The sequence below is a fragment of the Microplitis mediator genome, chromosome 10 (genome assembly GCF_029852145.1).
Source record: "Microplitis mediator isolate UGA2020A chromosome 10, iyMicMedi2.1, whole genome shotgun sequence".
Taxonomy (NCBI): Eukaryota; Metazoa; Arthropoda; class Insecta; order Hymenoptera; family Braconidae; genus Microplitis; species Microplitis mediator.
In genome coordinates this window covers 17834056-17859400 of record NC_079978.1, presented here as the reverse complement: position 1 = coordinate 17859400, position 25345 = coordinate 17834056, and the positions used below count along the sequence as shown (strand labels likewise).

The 25345-nt window shown below is 30.5% G+C and overlaps 1 protein-coding gene across 2 annotated transcripts in view; it reads right to left on the bottom strand.

The window, feature by feature from the left end:
* Positions 1-25345, bottom strand: part of LOC130675458 (hemicentin-2-like) — a 441088-nt gene that overhangs the window by 202230 nt on the left and 213513 nt on the right. For both annotated transcript variants that reach the window (XM_057481164.1, XM_057481165.1), the window contains exon 5: positions 6669-6779. In XM_057481164.1, the coding sequence (XP_057337147.1) occupies positions 6669-6779 (111 nt within the window). The remainder of the gene's footprint in view (positions 1-6668; positions 6780-25345) is intronic.

Here is a 25345-nt window from a genome sequence, read left to right as displayed (position 1 = left end):
CTGCCGGTGTAAAACCCGAGTAGAATTTTTCATAAGGACCTGATAAGGTCAATAAAAAAAAAAGTAATAAAAAATCGCAGAGAAAAAAAGTAATATCCTAATTTTAGCTGACAAAAAATTAACTCACGAAAAAGATGAAAGAAGATTAGAATAAATTTTTCTCGTTGATTAATTTCGAATAAATGTTATAAAGAAACTCAAGTCGTCGACAGGATTATTCCATTTCGTTGGAGTATCACCTTCCTTAATATTTTTTATCTCAGACTTATCCACTGGTAGGCTATATATAGCAGTAGCTCTTTGTGAATTCTGCGTTTCAAATGAAAAATCTTATTTTCCTTAACCACAGGGACTCTGGCGTTTCGCCAATTCCATTTAGAGCCTCGGGCACACTCAAGATGAAGGAGTAGAGTCAGTTGGCTAGACGAAGACGATAAGAAGGTTAAGAGTTTGCTTTTGCTTTTTCGTAGGCTCCTCATGGCGCGAACCGTTGCACCATCCAGTAGATTTTTCTGGACTTACGCCAATTTGATACGCATTTCCTTTCCTTTTAATAATTTTTTGTTTTTGTTTTTGTTTTTGTTCTTCCATTGTTTTTTATATTCAGAATCCATCTCTGTTGCTTACAAGTGATCTTTTTCGAGGGACCGCGAGCTAAGAGTTATCCCTACTTGTTTCCGGTATACAGTCCAACGAGTTACTCGAGCCAATAGTAAATAAGACATCCAGATGATACTCCAACGAATTCTCCATCGAATCTTGAGTGTTTGCTCGGTGATTAAACTCGCTCACATAGAATGAAGCATGTATGTTTGCTTGCTTACTTACTTATACGAACCACAATTATTATTTATAATATGAAGATACGCGGAAAAAACAGTTCAGTAAAAATAACAGAAAAAAATCTTCAAAATTTGTTGATCTGTAACATTTACAGATATAATATAATATCTCTACAAATTACAAGGTGCTGTGACTGGTTACCTTCGGACAAAATAACCTTGACAAAATAACCTGAAAAAAAAATTACTGTTATAAAATAACCTGAACAACAATAACCTGAAAAAATTCACATACATCTATAACGATAGATTCGTATTTAAAAAGCTTGTTGTTGTTCAGGTTATCTTATGACACAATTATTTTTATTCAGGTTATTTTGTTCTAGGTTATTTTGTTGGGGTGATTTTGTCGGGGTTATTTTATTGAGGTTATTTTGTCCAAGGGCAATTTGTTACGGAACCATTCCTATTACTTAATTTTCTCCGTGTGGGCATCAACTAATTTTTTATTCAAGAAACGTCAAGGTCAAGCAATAAAAATTTTTAAAAAAGTGGAATTTTCAAATTTCTTAAAAACTTGAAGCTAAAAAAAAATCCGAAATTTTTTTTTTTAACACAAACATCGAAAATTACAAAACTATTCTGTAACGGTTCCGTAACAAATTAAATAATAGGAATTACTATCTAGTTATGGTGAAATTTTTTACTATCAATAGATACACGGAAAAAAAAATATTGCTCCTCGAACGATCTAAAGTATAGTAACTCGTAGATCGTTACCACAACAGTACGTATGCTTATGGTAACAATACCGTGTCGTTCCAGTAACTATCTATTAGATAGCTGTGAGCCCTATACGACTTTCCGTAGTCGTCACCTCACACGGCACCGTCTAATCTAACTAAACATCCATTTTCGCGCCAACTTTTGAATATTGTATAATTGTTGCTAGCAGACGTTTAATAAAAAAAATAGTATAGAAAATAATTGTGATGTTGAAATATGGACCCACGGGTAATTATTAAATTAACAGAGTAGAATCTCCATAACTATGTTTATCTCCACAAATAGTTATATTTATAATCCAGATGGTAACAGTTACCATCAGAAATTATAATAGTTACAAGGTTCAAAAAATACTAAATGTTAATAATGACCAAATTTGATTTATTACTCAGTACTTGAATGATTCTTATTTTAATGAGCATACTCAATCATTCAAATTTATTGACAGAAGCTCTCTCGCTTGGAAATTTTTATTTTACGCTGATCTAGACGACTGTCCAGTAACTTATTTCAACATTTTAAACAATAAAAAATGCATCACTAAATTATGGATTTCAATAGAAAATATTTGTTTACAATTTAATTATAATTTAAAAGTAAAATTAAAATAGGGCTGTTACGCCGATGAAGAGTTTATAACATAAATAATTTTAATACTTGTATTTTAACTTTTAAAAAATTGTCATTTTCTTGTAAAGATGTTATCAATAAAACTTAAGTATGTTTGTCATCATATTTGTATTCAAAAATTTACAATTTTGCAGCAATACTTGAAAATTATTGAATTTTCGATCAATCTTTTCATAGCATTCAATAATATTAATTACCATCCTCGATAATAAATATTATCATCCTGCTCTCTAAATCTGAAACAGTGAAAACCACTGAAAAGTAGTGTATATACACTGTTTCACAGTTATAAGTATACCACTTGGTATACTTATCACTGTGAAACAGTGAAAAATCACTGTTTCAGATTTAGAGAGTGATAGTAAATATTACCATCTTGATAGTATTATCCATTACCATACTATTTTTACACTAAAAAACGTTCCAATCATTCTAGATGATCGGAGTTATGAAATTAGTATAATAAACCCAATTACTTAATTTTTTCTGTGCATTATTTTTTGTTCTGTACATATTATGTTTGATTCGAAATATCTGAGCCAATTAAAATAATTATAATTCTCATAAAAAAAGTTATTTCAATTAAAAAAAAATTTATTTCAATGTTAAAATTCCGGATTGGAGCGAATGCGGATGGAAATAAAATCTGCCCTCTTAAAATGAATCAGTGAATATTCACTGCATCAATTGTCACAAGTACATCACTAATTTAATCAGCCGTATACTTGGGACTAATTTGCAGCATTTTTCATCGATTCATTTAAAAAAATCGTATTTACCACCGATCTATCACAATGCATAGCGTTATTTACAATCATAATTGTACACTTTTTTTTCACGGTCATATTTCGCTGAACCTTTCCTTATTTATCTAGTGTATCTCAAGCAATAAAAAATATTCAAAATATTAATTGATTCTGATTGTAGGATTATTAAATAAATCCAGTCTTTGAAGCATAACTTTTTTAATCTCATCGACAAAATATATGATTTAACTGCAGAAACCTATATATAGTATGTGCTATCGGAATTAACAGGAATCACATTGTTTGTATATAACTGCCACTATCTTTTTGTGTGAATATACATATGAATATAATATAATATCACATGCACATAAATACACGTATAAGAATAACTTTGTTTCAGGTCACATTAATACCTTCCATAAATATCATGCTTTAATCTCATAACAATTTTCTTTTGGTGACCATCCACGTGATACTAAATGCGGAAGCAGAGTGTGCACGAAATCGGACAAAAGTTTGAGATTATACTTGTTTTAAATTAGATATAATGAAAACAACAAAAACAAAGCTATACAAACATACATAATTAATTGTTTATTGTTTTTTTTTCTCTATGACTATAAAATAATAATTTTTCTTCTCAAAGCTTCTACAATTCATTACGTATTGTGCGAAAGTCGGGAATTCTTTCATTCTTAGCATAAATACAATCCTTTATTTTCAAAGCCTTTTTATAATTGAAATTTCGTCATTCCTATTGTTAAATGCCATCGAGATAATTATTTTTAAATTAAAAGTTTTTAATTTAATATTTCGAATCTATACAAGATCCCAAAGAGATCTGTAAGAGATTAAAATAAATTATCTGTTCATCGGAAACTCATTCCAAAATTTTATAATGAGAAGACTAGTATTTTTTAGGATATTAAATTTTACTGAAAATGAGAGACATACATTAGAGCGATGTTAAAAATGTTCTATAATGGACGGATTAAAAAATTAATTTAACTTTCTATAGAAAAATTATCTTCTTTTTTTCGCATTTTAATATTTTTTCACACTGTTAAAAATAATTTGAAAATTACAATACAAAAGGAATTGAATTTTCAAAATTAGATAAAGAAGCTTCAAATTTGATATAGGGGAGGGTGGTGCAGAGCGGCCCCCCTGAAATTTTGACCAAAAAAAAAATTTTTTTTTTTCGACTAATTACTATAAATTACTATAAATCCGATATGTTTGCGCATTTTTACCCCTACGCATGACATTTGGGGCAAAATGGACAAGCCCAAAATTTTGAAAAAGTGATTTTTTCATATTTTTATCGTCAAATTAAAAAAAAATTATTATAATTCCACAATTCTAACCCTACGCATAACACCTGGGGCAAAATGGACCAGCCGAAACTTCCGAAAAAATTATTTTTTCATATTTTTCGGCCGTTTCTTTATGTAAGAGGCAAATTTGGTCACTAAAAATTTATAAAAATTAAATTTTTTTTTTTGGTTGATAAATTTTTGAAATAAAGTAAAATTATAGAATTGATTTTTTTTTTTATCAAATAACAATTAGTAATTAAGGTAATCGAGAGTGAACGATTTTTTACGCTTTAAAAAATTTTTTTCGAGTAATATAAAACCAAAAATAGTTGTCAAGAGAAAGAAATACATTCTTAATGATGAAAACAATTAAAAAAAAAAAAAAAACGAAAAAAAAAATTTTTTTTATCACTTTTTGAAGGGGGGCCGCTCTGCCCCACAAAAAAAAAAAAAAATTTTTCAGAATTTTGGCAAAATGTCCATAAATTTGTTCGAAATAGGACAAAAGTAAAGTGATCTTATGGTTGAAAGCCACAAAAAATAATAATTGGCTTAGGGGGGCCGCTCTGCCCACCCTCCCCTACGTAATTAAATAATCAAACTGGTACTTAAAATTAAGATAAAAAATATGAATTTTAATTAATGTACTTAAAATTTATACTTGTTTTTTAAATTTTCAAACCAAGTATTGAATATTCTAAGACAGGTTGAATTTTAATAATTCCATTCGAAATTTTATAATACTTATTTGAAAATTCAAATGCTTGTATATGAAATTCCTGCGCGTGACGTGCTGCGCGTTCAGTAATCAAGGATTGTGTAGTGAAATATATAATATATGTGTTAGTAATGTGAGCGGTGTACATCAGACTTTATTATTGTTAAGTTTTTATTTCCTCAATAATATAAAGTAAATAAAACTTGTGACTGAACTGAACATCATTGAAATTATGATAAATGATAAAATGATACAGTATTAAATGTGATATACACTGTTAAAATAATTGTTTGAATTTTCAAAACATTGTATATAACGCAATAAACACATACAATTGTGTTTGAAATTTCATTGTAGCGATCGTATAGAATTTAAAATACACGCTTTTGAATTTTAAAATAAACGCTTCAGATTTTCGAATACATTTATTTAAAAATTTAAAAGAAAGTATTTGAAAATAAAAAAAAAAAGTATTTGAAAATTGAAAAAAAAGTATTTAAATATTAAAAAACTTGTATTTGAAAATTCAAAAAGAAGTATTTGAAAATCCAAAGTGTTAATTTGAAAATTCAAAAACATGTATTGCACGCCTCGAAAGCGAAGCGGCGAGGTTGTGCTTTATAACGGACCTGTCAAGGTCACTTGACTTTTCCTCATTAAACTGTATATATTATTTTTATGTCACACTCACACGTTATAAAAAGCACATTAACCTAAAGAGGAAACACTAATTAATAAGACTGATACTTTCATTAAGTTGTCCGATACGTATTATAATAAAAAAAAGTTCAATAAAAAATATGTATCGTGGACGTCAGTTAGTCTGTAGTCCAAAAAAAGTCTGTGGCACGGATATTTCGTGAACGGCTAGACAAAATGACTTTATTTTTTTTTCACTGTCTTCAGAATTATGCAAAGAAGGTTCTTTTCGAAAATCACTACTGTAGACCCTCTCGTTTTTTTTTTAAATAAATCATTTCTGTTAAAACCGGCACTATTCCATGTAAACAAACACACACTGCAGCCATTTTTTTATTTTATCGGGAATTTTATTTTTTTATCGTCGAACTTTGCTGATATCATAAGGTTCTACTTTACCATCAAATAATTTTTTTTTATTACCAACTGTCATAGAATTAACTCAATTAAAAAAAAAACGACGGATTTCTTTCTAGATATTTATTAAAAAATTTTGTAATTAAAAATAAAAATTAATAATTTATATATTTCATTGTAACATGAGCGTTCGAGGTGTGCACTTTTGGATTTTCCAAACTTTTTTAAATTCTGGATGAAATTAGTAATGAAATTTCAAGCACAAATGTATGTGTTTATTGCGTTATATACGATGTTTTGAAAATTCAAACAATATCTTTAACAGTGTACCCCATTTTGCCCTCAAAAATGAAAAACATTTTTTTTTAACGGTAACTGAAAATTTTTTCTATTTACTTTGAACTTCATTAAAACAAAAACGATTTAGTGTATTTGAGTCCTCGAAAACTTGGTATTTCCGTAAACACCCCCTTTTGCCCCTCCCTCCCCTATACAAAATAATCTCACTTATGCGAACGTATTGTGCTATACATAACTATCAGTAAAAAAAAAAATAACCTTCTCTTTATATTAAACGGGATTACGCAATTATCGACAACAATGCATCATCTTGAACTATTCTGCTTACCTCCACGAACCTCGCAGACCAGAGTGAGGTTAGTTCCTTCTGCATGTGCCACCAACAGCTTGCTCATGTCACGACGCTTCATGTCGTAGATTATTGGTTTTGACGGTGGCACTAGAACATTAAATTTAAAAAAATTTTTAAGATAAGCAAACATATAAGTCCTCGAAGCAAAAATGAATATACATTTCCATCACTATTTTACTTTTTGTATAGTTTTTTTTATTTCCCTAGTGTTTTTATTTTTCATTATATTTACATACATACATATTACAATGCAAATATTTCCATGTTGACGTTTTTTTTACAGAGTCATAGCCTTTTGAGTACAAAATATAAGTATACAGATAACGATAAACAATATAAATAAATTCCCTCGAAAAAAATATATATAAATATATAACTAAGGTAAAGAAATTGTTTTATACTCACTGGATATATTATTGTCGATCTTATATGACTTAGATCTTGTTATCTATTGTATTGGTTGATGTTCGATAGCAATATTGTATAAAAAAGACTACATGTTTTACATTGAATTCAAGGAACATGTACCAGTAAATTCGATAAATATAACGAGATGAATAAAAAATATGTTTTTCAAGTATTCGTCTCATGTATTTATATATTAAATTTACGGATATGTATATTTTTTATATTTATATGTTAGAGTACATGAACATGTATGTATATATATATATATATATTAATATAAAGCTAGTTTGAGCTTGCCACCTGTGCGACAAACTATATAGCATAGCATTTCTGTGTCAGACTGAAAGAGCAACTTACTGGTATATGATAGCAATAAATGTGTCTTGCATAAGTGTAAGAAGTAAAAAAGGGTACGCGAAGTTATATTATGGCTACTATATACACTCTAAGAAACGTATATGAAAGAGGTAGAAACTCATAAGTTTTCTCTTGATACCTCTGTGCAAAATGGTTTTCTACCATTACTACTTTCTTATCTTGTCAGAAATATCTGTGTATATACATAACAAGAGAGACGTAGAAACTCATGTGACATAGCAGTGTACACTCGAATAAACTTAAATGTAGAAAATAATTCATGAATGATTTTGCCATCGAAATAATATACCGTTCAATCGGTTGTGATATAAAAAGTGACAAAATACGCATGATTTAATTCATGGAAATTTATTTTTTTATGAAAAAACATTTTTTATATAACTGAAATGTAATAAAGATGGGAGACGAAGTTTTCAAAAGTTGTGAGTTCTTCAATATAACTACAGTCCGCGTCACTTGAATAGTCTCACCTATTTTTTTTCAATAACTGATTCTTTACTCGCTGATATATAAAAATATCTGTATATTTTATGTTACTTATTTAAGACAGAACAAGATATGTTGTTAGTGTTCGAGAAACAAAGCGAGGATATCGTGAGGGGAACATGCCACTGGTCGGCAGTTCGTCACATGGATAGCCTCAGTCAAATTTATTGCGCAAAGGAACTAATACGTTTCATTTTCGTATTATTATGTTGTAATTCTATAGCGTAGTGAATAAATTAAAATCGATTTGAAACACCAAAATTGGTTACTATATAAAATGGGGCGCAATAAAATGTTAAGTATTGAAGAAATTAATAGAATTAATTTTTGACTTAATCAAAATTTATCTCAACATGAAATCGCTAGAAGAGTGAATAGAAGTGCTAAAGTTATTAATAATTTCGTGAAAAACAATGAAAACTACGGAAAAAATTATAAAAGTCGAACGAAATTTGCAACAACGCCAAGGGAACGTCGAATGATAATTCGCGCAGCATCTAATTCCATTAAGACTGTGAGGCGAATAGCGGCAGAAGTTCGAACAGTAGCATCTATTTCAACTGTAACAAGAGTGATAAGACGGGCAAAGCATCTAAAGAGAATGAAATTGAAGAAAAAATCGGCTTTGAATCAAAAACACATATCAGCACGACTTTTGTTTGTAAAAGAACATATGAGTTGGATAGTTAAATGGCTACAAGTAATTTTTTCAGATGAAATAAAATTTAATTTAGATGGGCCTGATGGATTTAACTATTGCTTTTATGATTTGCGGAAGGAACAAAATTTTTGATTAAGAATCAGATATTGATAAAAATAGGTGAGGCTATCCAAGTGTCGCGGACTGTAGGTCTATGTCGGAGGGCCAGAGCAAGGAACTATTTTTTATTAAGTACGGACAAAAACTGATTGAATTCCCATATTAACTAAATACCATTTAAAAACGTAAATTAAATCAAAAATATTTGAATTTATCATTTGTTTGAAACAGATTTACTTTTTCGATCCGTGTACTCTCAAAAAAGTGTACCAACAAAAATTGTCTTAAAATTAATTTTGCTGATTTCAAATACTGTTGATGGTATAACTTTCACATATATTGAACAAATTTATACAAAGTTTTCATTATTTCCATACAAAGTCGCCGAGCTTCGAAATTTTCCCATAGATCGGCCTATGCCTGGTTTGCAATGATTGGCCAATAAATGGCTAACTATACTGGCCCGTGTATGGTTAATCATTGGCAGCCGTCTTTTTGCTTATAAAAACGGCGCACAATTAACCGCCGTTCGTTGGCCAACGGTTTAATCGAGTGCACTTGAAACCAAGCTTTGGCCAATGTTTGCGACTGCCTTGCTTGGCATACCGTTATCATCCGATATTTAGCCGATCTTCGGCCGATGCTTGAAAATTGGCAGCCATTCACGACCCAGTAATGGGCCGATTTTTTTTTTTTGTATGGGCGGGCCAGCCCTGAAACTTCCCACTCATGCACAAACACACACACGCACACACACCGATTCGAATGGTTATTACGGCAATCGAAAGAAATTGTTAGCCATCATCGTTCCTGCGAATTTCAAATCATTCGATCAAATAGACTTTAACATATTGAAGAAATATAAAAAAAAAGCCTATCTTTGAATTCCGTAATTTTTTTTTGTAAAAAATTATGTTCCCTGCAATGAGTGATAAATTTCTAACGTACACTTGGATTGAATTTTTACAGTGATTTTGTGTTTTGTGGGATTTCATTATCCAAACATTAACTTCTTGTAAAGTCCATTAATTTATCTTTATTCTTACTTACACCAAAATCGACCGAAGTACACAATTTAACCAAGAATAAAAATAACTTTAAACTAAATTACAACTTTTGGTTTAATTACAAATGGATTAAGTCATTTAAAAAACAACAACAAAATAACCGAGCATTAAGTCGAAATGGACTTGTATTTATCTAGAGTAAAATACTTCTACAGCACTTAATCTTTAGTAATTAAAAATAATTAATTTATCGCAATGATCGTAAGCTGCAAATACCCAGGTTTATCCATCCCCATTGTATATTATTGGTGTAAATAATAAAAATAATATAATGCTGACAGATATGATACAATTTTTCTTGCTGTATGTTACATTTGTTATTATAATAGCGTTTGAATTTTTATCCAGCTAGAAAAAGTGCCAGTTGTGATTTTAATAATAAAAAATTTGTTAGTTGGGAATAGCGTACTTGCTCTGTTTGCAGATGAAATGTATGAGGCTTAGATATATATGTAGAGAGTGGAGTTATGCGCTTTCATACGTATTTATATACATGTATGTACATATGTTTGTGGATTCTAGAATCTGAAGCTGCATCATCTTATTTACCATTTATATTACGACCCATTCTAACTTCCACTTTTTGAGTTTATCTTAGGTTATGTTTGTTCGTTTATTATTTTTTCCTTCTTAATGTTTACGTAAATAATATAGTTTATAATAGATGAAGAATCTGGAAACCAAGCCAGTCCCGAAACTTCTCGCTGTTGTCGAGCTCAAAGACAAAGTTCTTGTCTCTGATACTAGAAAATTTTTGAAAACAATCAAATAAACGTTTTCGATTTTATTCAAAAAAAACTATTTTTGAAATTTTTTCGCTACACAGTAAAAAATATTGTGTATCTGTGTTAAAAACGGTCCGTGTTAAATTTTTTGTGTTGGTTATTTTGTGTCAAATCAACACAATTCTCTGTGTTACTTTAATAGTACCTTAGAACTAGTGCCATCGAGTATAATATTCGAATTCGGAGTTTGGGAACACGATCGAAGCGAGTATTACCAACCGAACGAGAGTATTATACTCGATGTCACTAGTTGTCTACGATATTTTATATAATGAATGCTCAAAATTAAAACGTCGTTAAATGCATAACGTCGGCGTCATGCGGTCGCGATTATTTTAATAATTTGTCTCTATAGAAATCAATGCTTTTTTTTTGGTTCAAGTTATTTATTTATAAAAAATTACTGAAGTGCTTATTTATTTAATTATTAAAAATAAAATTGCGTACTTATTCATTTAATAGAAATTGAAATAATCTTTTTGTATTATTGTTTTATTAATCAATAAACATGAAAACTAACCAAATAAAAAGTCTAATACATGTGTATTATTTAAAATAAAAACTTGAACAAATTTTTTTTTAATATAAATCTAATAAGTTTTAAAATTTTAGGTTAACTAATATCCTCCTTTGATTTGATTTTATTGAAATGTAGTATTTATTTTCACTTTTAATCACTTTATGATAAAATTAGAGTTCAGGTTATAAATTTAAGGTGACACAAATTCTCCAGTTAATAACGATCCACAATCGTTAGCCGATCAATTTAATGCCCATGTGTAATCTAGGGAATTCTCTTTGCTAGTGATGCAACTTTAGGTAAAGGTGAGCTCACCCCGGTAACCTATCTTGAACATTTTGACAACTTGGATTATAGAGTAGGGATATATCACACCTATTTTCGTCGAATTTCGCGGTAGAAGGGATGCACAAATGCTTTAAGAAAGTTTAAACACCGCATTTGACCAATCAGAAGTGATGAGTGTTTAATGAAAAAGTTTATGAGGCCGAGGTTAGGCATTTAACGACGTTTAATTGAGCATGTATTATATAAAATTTTTAATCGATCTACTATTCAACACTTTAAAAGTGTTACCTAGTACAAAAATCGATATTATCAACATTTATTAAGTGTTACTTTAAAATCAACACAAAAAAAGTGTTGAAGCGACAGTTGAATTGTGTTAAAAAAATGACTTTCTTCTATTCACGTGGGAAACGCCATTAAACATCAGTTTTGCTTGGTTAGTTATGATTTTTGTGACATTGATTTTATTTATATTCAATTAGACATAAAAAAATTAAGTTGAAAAAGTTCATGATTCGTATAGTTTAAAAAAAAAAAAAAAATTGCATCTGTGGCTTTTTTACTTTTCTACGTGCGCACATTTTTATTTTTTATTATTTTTATTCGTAATTGATTTGTTGATAAAAAAATTCAAAAATTGTTAACTGTCTGCTAACTTTAGGATCATGTTTACTATCACAAAATAGTTCAGTGTTAAATAATAATTGTTGACACAATTGATAACCTAAAAATAATTCATGGTACAAAAATAAAATGTAAAAGTTAACATTTTATTTTGTGTCGCCATCAACATTTAAAAAGTGTTGAAGTTACTTCTCATATTACTCGAATTGTGTGTTGAAATTTAAACACAAATTTTGTGTTGAAACTCAACGCTAACAGTCTGTGTTGAAAATCACACAAATATTGTGTGAACCGTTTCTAACATACAGATTGTGTTGATTTTAACACAACATTTTTTAACTGTGCACATATATATATGTAACTGATAAATATACTGTATATTTATTGTGGTCCGACATTTATAGTATTTAAGGAAAAAATCATATAATTGATTATGAATTTGAAAATTTCTTGGGTTTTTTTTCCTCAATCACTCTAGAACAAATTTTTTATTTCTTTTTAAATTTGACATTTAAAATTGTGCGCTCGACCAAATTCGCTATTATGCTCGTCTCAAGCGGAAGAGTTTGTCAAAACGGAACCCCATTGACAGCACTGCTTTTTTGGATTAAAATAATTCGCTTTGAATAAACATACAGATTGTGTTGATTTTAACACAATATTTTTTACTGTGTAACGATATCTCTTAAACAAATGACTCAATTACGATGGTTGAGGTGGCATTCGACGCGGCTTATAGAGTTTGAGAGCTGAATAGATTTTGGAATCAATCTATTAAGTAAATAAGAAGTTATTCAAAAGAAAACGTTTTTTTGAAAATTCAATTTTCTAAATAACTCCGACCATACTGTACTAATTAAGCTCAATTCTTCTCGGATTGTAGGAGCTAATAAGCTGCTTCGAATGCGATCTCAATCACGGGAAAAAAGAGTTTCATCCTCATAACAAAAGACGGGACAACGAAAAATTTTTTGATAGTGACAAATATGATTAACTTACGGTAACAAATCAATTTGTTATAATAACAAATGAAATCATGTAATTAAGAACTTGATTCGTTATGAAAACACATGCAGGCATTCAAAGCTGCTATTTTGTTACCCTAAGTAATCTTAGCTTGTGAGTACAAAGATTTTGTCAGTGTTATAAATTTACTTTTTTATTTTAACAAATCAGTTTTTTTTACTGTAACATAAAAGTTTAGTTGCAGTTACAAAAAATTTTTTTCCGTGAATAATTTAAATCGATTAATCCGTTCAAACGATAGAATATTTACAAACATACGTATACACTCGGTCATCTCGAAATTAGTCAGAATAGCTTCCTAAGACATTAAAAGGTTAAGATCTATTGAGAAGCCGATTTTTGAAAATCGGACCGAAACCAATAACTTCCCTTGTTTTGAAAATTTTCAATGTTCTTTCCGGGATGCTCAAAAAAAAAATATTTTTAATACTATGCAGTTAAGGCTTCATCAATTACGAACGAATATTGTATAAAACTCCAATATTTGGAATGTCGATAGTCGATAATGAATGAATTGAGATTAAAAAGAGATGGTTTAACTTTGTTCGATAATTATTTATGGAGATGAAATAATGAGATATCGTTGCTCGTTTATGAGAATTAACTTGATGTGTTTAAATTTTCCGATTGGCCATCGCTGGTTAAAAAAAATTTATTGCTTTTACAATAAAAATTTATCAATCCTTTTTTTTTAAAGCCCAGTTTCATGAAGCTTCATTGTTTTATATGAGTATTAATTATTCACAAAACAAAACAAAGCTTAATAAAGTCATTATAAGCATTACGTTTTATTTATATAATTGGAATATTTTTTTTTTTAATAAAAACACCAAATTAAAATGGAACAATAAATAGTTGCTCATTAAAAATTTTGTTTTTAATTCGAAGGAAAAATTTTATAACTAAATTTTTATGATTGTAACTTCTGTCTAATGAAAATTAACAATTAACAAACAATAATAGTAATGACCTGAGTTAAATGTAAAATTTGAATTTCTCTTATTTTATTTTAAATATTTCCATGTGTGGGAGATATTTTCTAAATATTTTGTGGAACGATGACTATAAGTGTATTTGTGTTTGTAAACGTTTGTGTTTGAGATCAGAATTTTATCCGACAATCTCTCGAACAAATAGCTCGATATGAAAATATCTTAGGGGTATGAAAAGTATTCATCGGAAGTTAAATTTGATACCGTCAAAATTAAAAAGGTGATTTGAACCTCCCAATCCTAGACGAGGGTAAGGAGGTTCAAATAATTTTTTTAGAATATGAAAATCCATACATCAAAAAGGTGATTTGAACCTAAACGTGGTAACTTTGTCCGCTTTTACCAAGCTTGGGTTCAAATCATCTTTTCAAAAAGGTAAAATAAGCCTCCAGTCTAAATCTATAGATCGAGAAAGACTATCATCGGATCGCCTACAATTGGTAAAGAAACAGAAGAGAAAAGGGGGCCACTAATTAAAAATGGCTGCCTTGATCGAAGAAAATTTGGAATTTAAAAATTCCAAAAATAATGTTTTAGTAATAAATGTTTTGTCGTAAGATTAAAAACAATAAAATCTAAAATATTAATAATAATAACTAAAGTTACACGAATAGGCGTTCGAATAGAATAGTACTAAGTCATTCGAAATTCGAATTGAATAATTAGAACCTTTGACTTATTAGTATACGATTAATTAATTATTTTATTTGAACAATAAATACGAATGATATATTGAATAACGGAAACTGCCAAAGAAATTGAAAAAAAAAACTGCTGAAAAATAATCTGCTGCCACCGGGATTCGAAACCAAGACCTAACGAATATGGAGCATAACCACTGCCACACTGCTACTCGGACGCTCACGATTAGTTGGAAATATCTTTATCTAGTTAGAACGCAGCTATGATTCTAACAGTAACATCATGCTAAAGAATTGAACTCATTCGAAGTTACATATTAAAGGTATGGTAGGCCTCAGAGGGTTAAAACATCGTTTTAAACAGGTGATTTAATCCTACATGCGCTTCGTTTGGGGCATTGAGGACTTAAATGGCATCTTTAAATATATGGTAGGCCATAGAGGGCTAAAATATGATTTTAAAAGGTGATTTACTTTTTCATACACTACTTCTAGGACACCGAGGATCTTAATACCATATTACATTCAGCGGCAAATCCAAGATCAAAAGAACTGAGGCTTTTGAGGTTTAAAGAATTTTTTTCATTTTGACTCGGGTTAAGATGATATCGAGTTTGTTCACGTAATTTTTTCCGCATTATCAACAAAATTTATTATGAAAATATTCAATTATTATAACGAAATTTTTAAATTATACCCGTTAATTCAATTTTTTAAATGATTACTCCCAAGTTTATACTTGCGCGTAAAATAAGTTTTTTTTTTTTTCTATCTAATAAATTTTTTCAGGCAATATCAATCATACAGCTTTATAGAGCGTTAAATTGAAAAAAAAAAATACGGGGTTTTTTAGTTTGATAGAATAAAACGTTATTTTTATTAAAATTCCAATAAAACTACTCGTCACTAAAACTATTTTTAAAATACATGACGAAATTAATTGGCGCTGTTTCAAAGAATTTTATGATCTACTAAAAAAAAAATTATTAAAACAAATTGCTGAGTGCAAACTTTTAAAAATCTTTGACATTTTTATATTATATTGTAATTTAAATATATTTTTTTGGGATGTGCGAATATTGTCGAATTGAATCGAATATTAATATTCGATTCGAAATTCGACGAATAATTTGAAAAAATCTAATAATTCGATAAACTTCGAATGATTCGAAAAATTTCGAAAATTTTCGAATAATTCGAACAATCCGCGAATTATCGAAATATCACTGGATTCTCTATTGTTTTCAATTTGAATTCCATTACATCGTGTGTCAAAATATTCTACTTACGAACAATATACTTTTCGATTAAAAATAAATTACCCGGAGAAAACAATTGCTCAATTTCAATATATGTTCATCTCTGTTAGTCACATAAAAAATTTAGTCTCTGCCCAAATCAACGACCTACTAGCCACAACTGACGAATTTAAAAACACTGTTAGAAACTTCATATGGACTACATGGAACATTTTGTGGAGGAACTTCAAATCTATACTACATCGTGTAAGACATAATGTATGGGAAGAACTTCCATCGACTAACAACCTTATGAATCAAGTAATTTTCACACGGTTAAGAATTGGTCATACTACTATGACACACAATCATCTCATAACACGAGCACCCGCCAATAAATGCCCAAAATTTGAATCAACACTAACAATCCAACATCTTCTAGTAGAAAGTCCAGGCATCACAAACAGGACCATCAAGCTACCAACGGAAATAACACAATGTCTAAATGACTAAAACAATTTAATTACAGTTCTAAACCTGCTAAGAAACTTAAAATTACTCAATAAAATCTAATTCTCACCTTATGTAAACTGTACCATATGTACAGTACTCAAGTCGCTCATGACCTTTGTTGTTTATGCGATTTCGAAATAAATAAAACAAAAATCTAGATACTACTATTGGCAAGAGATTTTTTCAATTCATTTTGGTTTTTATAATTATTAATTTCCGTTTGAACAAAACTTTGTAGCAAATTTTCATACTATTTGTTCTATTTTTGTAATTATTTTTCATTGTTTGAATAAAATGTACATTGATGGTTAATTTCATATTTGAATATCGAACATAGCAAACTCTTAATTCAAAACACTCCAAAATTTGCGAATAATATAATTATTTGCGAATAAGTCGAAAATAATTCAAATTATTCTAAATTTTTCGAATTATTTGAAATTTTTTCGAATTATTTGGGAACTTTCGAACAATTCAAATTTCCGAATTATTAGATTCGAGGTTCAAATCGAATATTAATATGGTCCTACATGATAATGTATAGTCATACATGCTCATACAAGATTATACATCGTCATACATGATCATGTATGAACAGGTATGATCATGCAGGGCCATGTATGAGAAGGTATGATCATGTAGGGCCATTTTTCGAATCTGATCAGATCTGAGTATTCATACATGATCATATCTGAGCATTTTTTCCCGGGTATGTAACATATAGAACAGAAAATTATAAAAATTCCTGGGAATCGCCAATAAGATTTTTTTAGTAGCGAAAGATTCATGGTCGATAAAATCAGAAAAATATTTCCAAATAATCAAGGATGATAATGGAAAAAAATCTGTTATTGTTAACAACAATGCTCATCAATCTTAAAGTAACTTTTTGAAACTCTAATTGAGGTCTATACGTCAAATATATTTTTCGACATATAACGAGAAATTTCGAACAGTGACAAAAAAAGTGTTACAACAAAATGATTGATTTATATGTATGTATATATATTAACATATGTTAAAAGATATTTACAAAGTCAAACTCAACAGCTTGTCACCATATTTTTGAACAACATATTTTTTATACTGAATAACTTTGCTGTATGAACCATTCATTTTATTTTCCGTGGTACTGTGGAATTTCAATATTCCAACGAAAAACAGTAGAGAGTAGCCCCACGTACGTCCAATGTCGGATCTCGTTGAGCACAATACGTTTTGGCACGTGATGGTGCACACACATCGCTGTGCTCATACTCATGCCTGTCTATCTATCTATCGGGTCTGCTAAAATATGCCTTTTCTGGCAAGTATCGACGAGCACTTCCCACTGCTATTATTCATTCTTAACCAAAATCTACCGTATTGGCAACTATTGATCTTCTGAACTCGTAAAACTGAAAAGTGTTCTCACTTTATTTAATGTGCCTGAAGATCTCTTAACTACTTTTTTTCCTTTTTCACATTAAAAAGACTAAAAAAATAAAAACAATCGTATTCATTAATTTGCTTACCTTTCCCTTATCTTTTCTACTTCTACCGTAACTGAATTATTTTCTCCCAGCAAAATTCGTAATTTAAAAAAAAAAGTATTGCACGCCTTGGACGCGATAGCGGGAGAGGTTGTGCTCTATAATCGACTTGTCGTGAAAACGGGATTTTTCTACCTTTAATCATTCCTGCTAATTTCATAAATCACCTCTGTGGAAAAAAAAGTACACCAATGTCTAGAGAAAATTCTAAAGAATAATTTGGATTTATTTAAAAATTTCATTAAGCTACACTATAATAAGAAAAAAATGATTTAACATGAGACTAGTTGGACGTCAATTGGGATGTCCGTGTGTGAGCAAGATATCTCTCATAAAACTCAATTAATCAGTCTAATTTTTTTTTCAATAGCTTCAGATTTTAGTAGAATAGAAGCCTTTTAAATATTACTACTGTAGTCCTTCTCGTTCATTTATTATCAATTGAAAACTGAAAACTGATTATGTTTACTAATGCTTAATCCGCCATTTTTCCCCCTTAAATATAAGTAGGCATGATTATCATGAAACTTTGCTGATATTGTAAGGCTCCACTTTACCATCAGATAATTTTTTTTTTTTTTTTATTATAACGGGTGACAAATTGACTTGCCAACTGTTATCCAATTAACTAAATTAAAAAAAAAAAAAATAAGGAATGTCTAGATGTTTATTAAAAAATTTTGTAATAAAGAAAAAACATTAATAATTAATTTTATTATAATATGAGCGTTCGAGGCGTGCACTTTTGTTTTACTTTTTACAACGTGACGCTAGAAAAAGTGCGAGTTGTGAATTTGATAATAAAAAAAATTGTTAGTCGGGATTGCGGGTTGGCTGTAAAGGGTTTGCCTCATAAGAGAATGTAATAATTATAGATCGAAGTCCACCTCCGTTCTACGTGAGGCTGTTTCCGCGCCGCTTTGGGCATATACGTGCTTCGTAATATCTCTATCATCCACCATAATATAACGATAGCGAAATATTGAGCATAAGTTCATTATTGGCTTACCCTCAGATTGATGATCAGATCAAAGATCCTTTTGCGTGTGAGTACCAAACCATCAGCCACCACGAGTCTATACCTCTCTTGGACCAAACACTACTACCATTTCAGGAAATAGAGAGACTCTGGCCAAAGAAGACTTGGACAGGCCTCTCGTGGTACAAGCTGCCTGCATGTACTGGTGGTCAGGTTGCTTCGAGATTAATGGTGACGCAACTTCTCCTCAATACCCTAAAAAGGGTTTCCTCCATTTATAATCACTAAGATTTCAGACATGCCATTGTCACAAACTTGCCCTCATCCATCACTAAGTGATTGTCTAATCTTTGGGCGTTTTGGACACTTGATTTTATAAAATAAATCAAGGTGGGATTTGACCACTCGTGAATTATTCCTATATATCAAATAATTCGCTTAACTTTATTAATTTAATTTTTAATTGATTTTCAACCTTCTTGTCACCGGTGAACAAAATATTATTAAATTTCGACGCATAAATTAAGTATGCCCAGATCTCCTACGTATACAACAATGCAAAAAAACTTTTATTCTTCCGGTTGAATTCTCTTTCGTCATTGCACGTAACAGTAGACGCGACATTTTTCTTAGCTTTATCTAATTAATTATTGAAAATCGTTATAACTCTATTCAGATCTTCAGCCTTTAGCTGCTTTGATTATTCAAACCAAATCAAAGTTAAGTACAACTCGTTCCGAGTCAGGATATGCAATGTAGAAGAAGTGGAAGGAGATATTTTAACAGTTCGCTTATTCAAAAAATCCGAGAAAAGCCTTGATTCAGAATTGAGTCCGTCGGTGAATACAAGACTTCACAGCTTGATCTCATTGTCTCCAATTGAATGGCGCACTCAGTAAAGTAATTTACAAACCAGAGATTCGTGTTGCCCATTGCTCTAAATACCAGAAAATGTATGGCAAGGATCAAATGCTGCTAAGAATATTTATGGAACCAATAAAAAGTGTCCTAATATATTAACTAAAAATAATAATAATCAAAATGTATATCTATGCACAGTAAGCCTTCGAACTATGGCAGAGATCGTTGCTAAATCTCGCTGCCACATATTTCGTGACGTAATAGTACAGAAGCTAAAAGGAATTTGATGTGAATACTTAAAAGTGTATATTTATTAACATTTTTAATACGATTATTCTGGATGCTTTAATGCGATGCAATATGCAATAACATATGCATATAATGATCCCATAAACTCCGTTGAAAGAACAGTAATGGGTATCAGGAACAAGAACAAAGATGTAGTGTATAGATGTAGCATCCCCGTACGATAGAATAAATACTGTAGTATACGTTGGATCGTAAAACTGGTACCAGAAGTGGAGGGAAAGTGGTTTAATCGATGAACAGCAATCACCAATGGATTGCTATTTTCTCAAATAGTGTCTCCCAGCGACAACGTGTAAACTGATCGTTGCAGGCATTGCAACGCTAGTGGGGTATATAAGGCTTGCTGAACCGAAGAAAATATATTGCTAATAGGGTTGCAACACGGCCCGTTAGCTAAGAGTAATGTTTTACCACATCGGCACACATTGAGCCACTTAAACAAGTTTACGTGGTCCAACCTCGATTGTGTTTCTCTTGGAGTCAAAATGAAATTTACTAACTTTTATAAATATATATATGTGTATGTGTGTGGGTAAGGGTGTATGTGCGAGTACATTCCTACACTCAATTATTCACATGGATCTTGCTTATCATTAAATACTGCTAATCTCTTGATTTACATTCTGCAAACAGTATTACATACGTAAAGTCTATAAAAATAAAATAGTTAGAAAAGTAAAGCGTAGAAATCGAAATTAGAAGAAGAAATTTAAAATTATCGGCAAGAGTAGAAAATATTTATAGTTTAATAATGAAGTATGAAATAGTGTTCTGTGAAACATTCAATCATAAGTGTCATAATCATAGTTCACACAATCACAATGTACAGGAATTTCTGAGTCAGAATCTGATTGAGTTCACCCGAGTCAAAATTAAAAAGGTGATTTGAACCTAAGCATGGTAACTTTTACCAAGTTTAGGTTCGAGTCATCTTTTTAAAAAGGTAAAGTAAGCCTCCAGAGCCTAAATTTATAGATCGAGAAAGACTCTCATCGGATCGCGTACAATTGGTAAAGAAACAGAAGGAAAGGGGGCCACTAATTAGAAATGGCCACCATGATCCATTGATTTTATATTAATAAATACTAATATTGATTAAAATAATATTCAATGAAAGCAGTTGTTTCATTACTTGCAAAGAAAAGAAAAAGAAAGATATTTCTTGAACTTCGGAACGCGAGTGCCAAACTACCTTTAAGAAAGATGTAAGGTGTATAAAAATTTTAGTGTGTGTTGTTTACGGTGAAATAAACTAAAAGTCGATCAACATTCTGTACAGCCTCTTCTCACGTGGATTAACGATTGTACTCTTCTTGGCAGTTGATGGTTTGTGGTTCATGATGGTACCAACGTATGTTGGTTACAAAAGCGTATTGTTGGTGTCTGTGTTCTGTATCATTAAAGTCTAGTCACGCTCGAACCAAGGGCTACGGGATGAGATCTCATACAATATACTCTCTTAACTTCAAATGTCTTCCTTTGGAAACGTTTTCTCTGTTTTGATAGTGTTAAAACTTAATACTGGTTTGGAAAAACTATCATTCAATCCAGTGGATTACAAATAGTGTTTTTAGTATTTAAATAAATTACTTTGACGTTGCACAGTAAAAAATATTGTGTATCTGTGTTAAAAACGATCTGTGTTAAATTTTGTCTGTTGATTATTTAGTGTTAAATCAACACATTTTACTGTGTTACTTTAATATTTTTAATCGATCTACTATTTAACACTTTTAAAGTGTTACTAGTACAAACACGGAGAAAAATGTTGGCTTGAAACCTAATAATTTCTATTGTGCTGTCGACCAAACTTAAAACAGGAAGTGAAGCATCTAAAAAATTAATATGCTCACACGAAAAATTATTATACTGTATCACAATACTTACTCTGCGCGAGAAACTTATCGATAAGCTTTAATAACAATTATTTTCATACGTTATAAAAATTTTGATGCGGCATAATAATTTTTCGTATGAGCCTAATAATTTTTTGAATGCTCCACTTCCTGTTTCAAAGTTGGTCGACAGCATAATAAAAATCCCTGGCAGATCCGAATTACGGTAAATTCCCGTAATTTACGGTGTCCGGCAGAATTACCATGATGTACGGTAAAATTCGGCAACTTGCCGTAAATTTACGGTATTTTACCGTAATTTACCTCGAATTACGGTATTTTGCCATAAATTACGGTAAAAGGTCATAATTTACCGTAAATTACGATAAGTTACCGAATTTTACCGTAAATTTGCGGTGAATTACCGAATTTTACCGCAAATTACGGTAATTCTGCCAGATACCGTAAATTGCGGTAAAATGCCGTAATTCGGATTCACCAGGGATTGGTAGGTTTCGAGTCAACATTTTTCTCCGTGTAAGTTGTAATTGTTAACATTTATTAAGTGTTACATTAAATCGAAAATGTGTTTTTGTTTTTATAAAGAAATAAATTGTTTTATTATTTACAACTGCTATGAAATATTATAGGGTTTCTACCCGAGCTGATCTGAATTACGGTAAATTATGTATTTTACTGTAATTCTTCCGAATACCATAAATCACCGTAATTACCGTAATATACCGCAATTCGGATCCACCAGGGTTTTCAAGTCTTGACTAATAAAATCATAGCTTGCTATCAAAAAGTAGGTGAATATCAAATAATAATTTCTATCACTGTTGATGTAAGGTACCGGTGGGTAATAAGGCCTAGCTAAGGGAGATTTTGAATGGAATCGAAAATATTGCATTTAATTATCGAAACGTATCATTAATCTTTATTTCAATACATTAGCCATAAAATACAATGAAGTAATGGTAATTTTTACCACAAAAAAACAAAAAATTAAACTTTTACAAAAAACATACGAATAGGCCTTATTGTACTACGATAGGGTAATAAGGCCTACGGGTTAAACAAACTGTAATAGTTAAACTATACCCGGGAAAAAAAATTTAGATCTATTCAGATCAAATTAGATCTGATGTTTGAGATCTGAACAGAGCTGCATTTTGGTCAGATCTTTTTAGATCAAATTAGATCTACTCTGATCAGAATAGATCTGCTTGGATCTAAACAGATCAAGGTAAATAAAAAACACTCTCAGATCTGCTCAGATCGAATTTGATCTAATTCGCTAGATCTAAATAGATCTGTTTTTTTATCTCTATCCTAATAAAAATTGATACGTCTGATTAAAAATATATTAAATATATCACAATAATATAAAATATGTAGGATTGAAGCCATTAAAATTAAAAGTAAATGTTTCATGTTCCATATGAGATCAGCTTTATTTTCTCCTTTGAATGATACAATTGAAATTTAACTTGATAAAGATTCATATTCAAGATCACTCTTCTCCAAACAATACAAATTAATGTATAATTAAGAAGATACCAATTCAAGTAAAACAAAATATCCAATAGTTATTGATCTCGACAGTAATACAAAATGAGTATTAGTAATTAAATATTGTCATAAATTAGACTGATTTTTTGTTAAATAAAAATGATTATAATCAATATGAAACTTTTTGCATAAATATAAAAGACCATTTTTTTATAAACAATAATGCAAGTAATCTCATTCTAAAATACTTAAAGTATTTTATACTTCTTTACCCAATGAAAATAATAAAATAAAAAGTTTCTCATAATTGAGTAACTACACTGTAAAAAATTCGCGGAGTGAATGCGGATTAAATCCGGAGTGAATGCGGAGTGAATGAATTTTTAATTATTCACTCCCCTCGGAGTGATATTCACTCCGCAGGGGAGTTTTGGCAGAGTAGATAATTTTTCATTAATTTAATCCCTCCGGAGTTAAATTCACTCCGGAGCGGAGTTTTGTAAATGTTATTAATAAAAAATAACTCCACTCAATAAAATCGAAGTGACAACTCGCGTATTACATAATTGATCAACTGATACGCATACACATACGCACACACATATTTAGACACACACGCGCACTCGCACACACACGCACGCACACATTTGCACACACACACATTTGCATACACGCGGCCACACACGCAGATATTTGCACACACACACATTTTCACACACACATTTGCATACACGCGTTCACACACGCAGATATTTGCACACATCCGAACACACACAAGCACACATTCGCACACACGCACACAAATACCTGCACACACCCAAACACACACATGCACGCAAACACCCACATTGTTTAGCAGTTTAATATAAATTAATATAAATTTATTTAAGTATTAAAACTCCGAACCGGAGTGAATTGGGAGTGAAATAAAATCCGCGTCACTCCGCAATCACTCCGCTAAAAAAAACTCCCAATTCATTCCGCATGCGGAGTGATTTTTTTTAAAACTCCGGAACTCCGAGTGGCGGAGTGAATGCGGAAGGAATTCGGATTTAATTTCACTCCGAATTCACTCCGGATTTTTCACAGTGTATTAAATACAGATCTAATCTGATCAGAGCAGATCCGAACTTTTTTTCCCGAGAAAAAATTATATCAGCTCAGATCTGGTTTGATCCGTACAGATCCAATTAGATCTAGTTATATTTACTTCATAAATTGATCGTTTAATCAATGTTGATCTACTTTGATCTGACTAGATCTAATTTGATCTAATTTGATCAGAACAGATCTAAATTTTTTTTTCCCTGGTACTTAATAAAATCGGTGTTAGAGATAAATCATCACTCAAATTTAGCAACAATACTTTTTAAGAGTCAGAAGACTAGATTGTTTTTTATAATTTCTTCTGCGTTATGACAGCATATAACGGATGATGAAATATAGAAGACAGGGAACGTGGTATCGGGATTCTATAAACTTGTCGTAACATCTCTATGCAAGACCCTTCTACTAGAGTAGCCTTTAGCAGAGGCGATTATTTTAAATATCATTTCTGTCACTTAGACCTTATTACCCGACAGGCCTTATTACCCACGGCTACCTTATACCTTCAAAATAATATATCAATAATATTTACTGAATATCCATGGTAGAAAAATAAAATGTAAAAGTTAACATTATTTTTGTGTCCCCACTAACCTCTAAAAAGTGTTAAATTCACTTCTCATATTACCCGAATTTTGGGTTGATATTTTAACACAAATTTTGAACTAAAATTAACACAAATAATGTTCGGATCATTTCTAACCCACAAATTATGTTGATTTTAGCACAATATTTTTTACTGTGTGGAATATTTATCATAGTGATTGATCTACTGAAAAATAATGTGTC